The following is a 1,862-nucleotide window of genomic DNA, read 5'->3' on the forward strand; positions in this document are numbered from 1 at the left end:
ACTATAATTATAGTAAGAAAAGTAGTTTCAAATCTCAGAAGAAAGCTGGAGAGGGACTTTTTGCAGGTAGTGATAGGATGAGGAGTAACAAGTTGAAGCTAAAAGAGGGTGGGTTTAGATTAGATATTAGAAATAACATAATTTCACTGTGAGGGTGGTGAGACTCTGGCACAGGTTGCCCAGAGAAGCTGTGGCTGCCCCATCCCTGGCAGTGTTGAAGGGCAGGTTGGATGGGGCTTGGAGCAGCCTGGGCTGGTGGGAGGTGTCCCTGCCCATGATAGGTGGCATGTGAATTAGATTATCTTTAAGGTCCCTTTTAAGCCAAACCAGCCTATGTTTCCATGCTTTTAAAAAAATATTTGTTTTTCCATTTAACAGTGACCAGTACTGACTATGAGACAGCAGCAGATGCAACAGAGACATCTTCTTACTACAGTGCCAAAGAATACATTTCAAGGTAAAATATCAAAAATATCAAACTGACTTTATAAGGTCAATATGTGTATTTATGCCAAGACATATTTTTTTTCTATATCTAGCAGGGCCAGTTTAATGTCATAAAGGAAAAAACAGACCAGCTGAGATGCAACAACTGGACATTTATCATGTGCAAACTTGCTCTGGCTAACTTCAGGCTAGCCTGGAGATTTCTTCATGGGATCACTCCATTGCTTGTAATGTCACATGATGCTGAATCTCTTGTCATGATGACAAAACCCACACACTGAATTAATCTAAAATAGGTTATTCTCCTTCCTAACTCTTTTCTGGCTTGCTGACTTTCTAATTACAATTTCTTCTTAGCCGTGAACAGGAGGAATCTACCACTGAGGAGGAGCAATTGCCCCAGATCTTCGATGAGCTTCATGATATTCATGTGGCACCTGGAGCATCACTGGCTAAATTTCACCTGAAGGTAAAAGGTGAGCGGAGCCCACAGTGTTGTCAGTTCTTCCAGCTTTGCTGGCAGCTTGAAGTGCTGGACAAGGTTTTCTGTTGTGCTTTTTTGCCACTGTGACCCCAGTCCATGCATCATGCACCATGTTTGCACAAACCAGCTAGAGGAATGTGTTCATACTGATGGACATTGACTTTTGCAGCAGATTCAGGCAGATTAAAGGCCACGTTCTATGACCATGTCTCCAGGCACAATTACAGACATAGGCTTCTGAAAACTGAGTCCTGTAATTCTCTGACTACATTAGTTATGGAGGAGCAATAAGGAAAAAAAACAGGTAGTGAGTGTGTTCTTTTTTTCTGTTTAATAAATAAAACAGTCTTGGATTTGTGTGCTCTATGAGGGAGTTGCTTCTACAACCTAAAAACTGCAAAAATGTCCTCCTGGCATAGAAGGAAAGGGAAGGATCCTCCATATTTATTTTTTTTTTTAATTGCTGCCTGTAAAAGTGATGAGGAGTATTTTGGCTTCAGCTTTTGTTTTTGTGTACATTGCAAATCAGACCTAAGTGTTACCTGCTCAACCTGGAAGGCATTTGCAGATGCAGCCAATACAGGGAGTGCCAAAAGCTGAAGAGACAGGAATGTATTTTAATAGATAAATACAAATTTATGAATGTGCAGCCATTTCTAATTGGGTAAATTAGGGCAATGAAGCTGGTGAAGGGCCTAGAGAATCAATCTGATGAAGAAGGCTTGAAGGAGCTGGGAGTGCTCAGTTTGAGGAAGAGGAGGCTGAGGGGAGACCTCATCAGTCTCTGCAACTGCCTGAAAGGTCATTGCAGAGAGGTTGGTGCTGGTCTCTTCTCACAGGTAATCAGTGACAGAACAAGAGGGAAGGGCTTCAAGCTGCAACAGGGCAGGGTTAGACTGGACATTAGGAACAATTTCTTCACAGAAGAGCG

General features: G+C 42.1%; 1 protein-coding gene across 1 annotated transcript in view; it reads left to right on the forward strand.

Moving 5' to 3' along the window:
- Positions 1-1,862, forward strand: part of OBSCN (obscurin, cytoskeletal calmodulin and titin-interacting RhoGEF) — a 183,002-nt gene that overhangs the window by 118,019 nt on the left and 63,121 nt on the right. Inside the window, exons 65-66 of the mRNA XM_009994678.1 lie at positions 379-457; positions 805-923. Coding sequence (XP_009992980.1) covers positions 379-457; positions 805-923 — 198 coding nt within the window. The remainder of the gene's footprint in view (positions 1-378; positions 458-804; positions 924-1,862) is intronic.

This window comes from Chaetura pelagica, unplaced genomic scaffold (assembly GCF_000747805.2).
Source record: "Chaetura pelagica isolate M959 unplaced genomic scaffold, ChaPel_1.0 scaffold130, whole genome shotgun sequence".
In the NCBI taxonomy this organism is placed as follows: Eukaryota; Metazoa; Chordata; class Aves; order Apodiformes; family Apodidae; genus Chaetura; species Chaetura pelagica.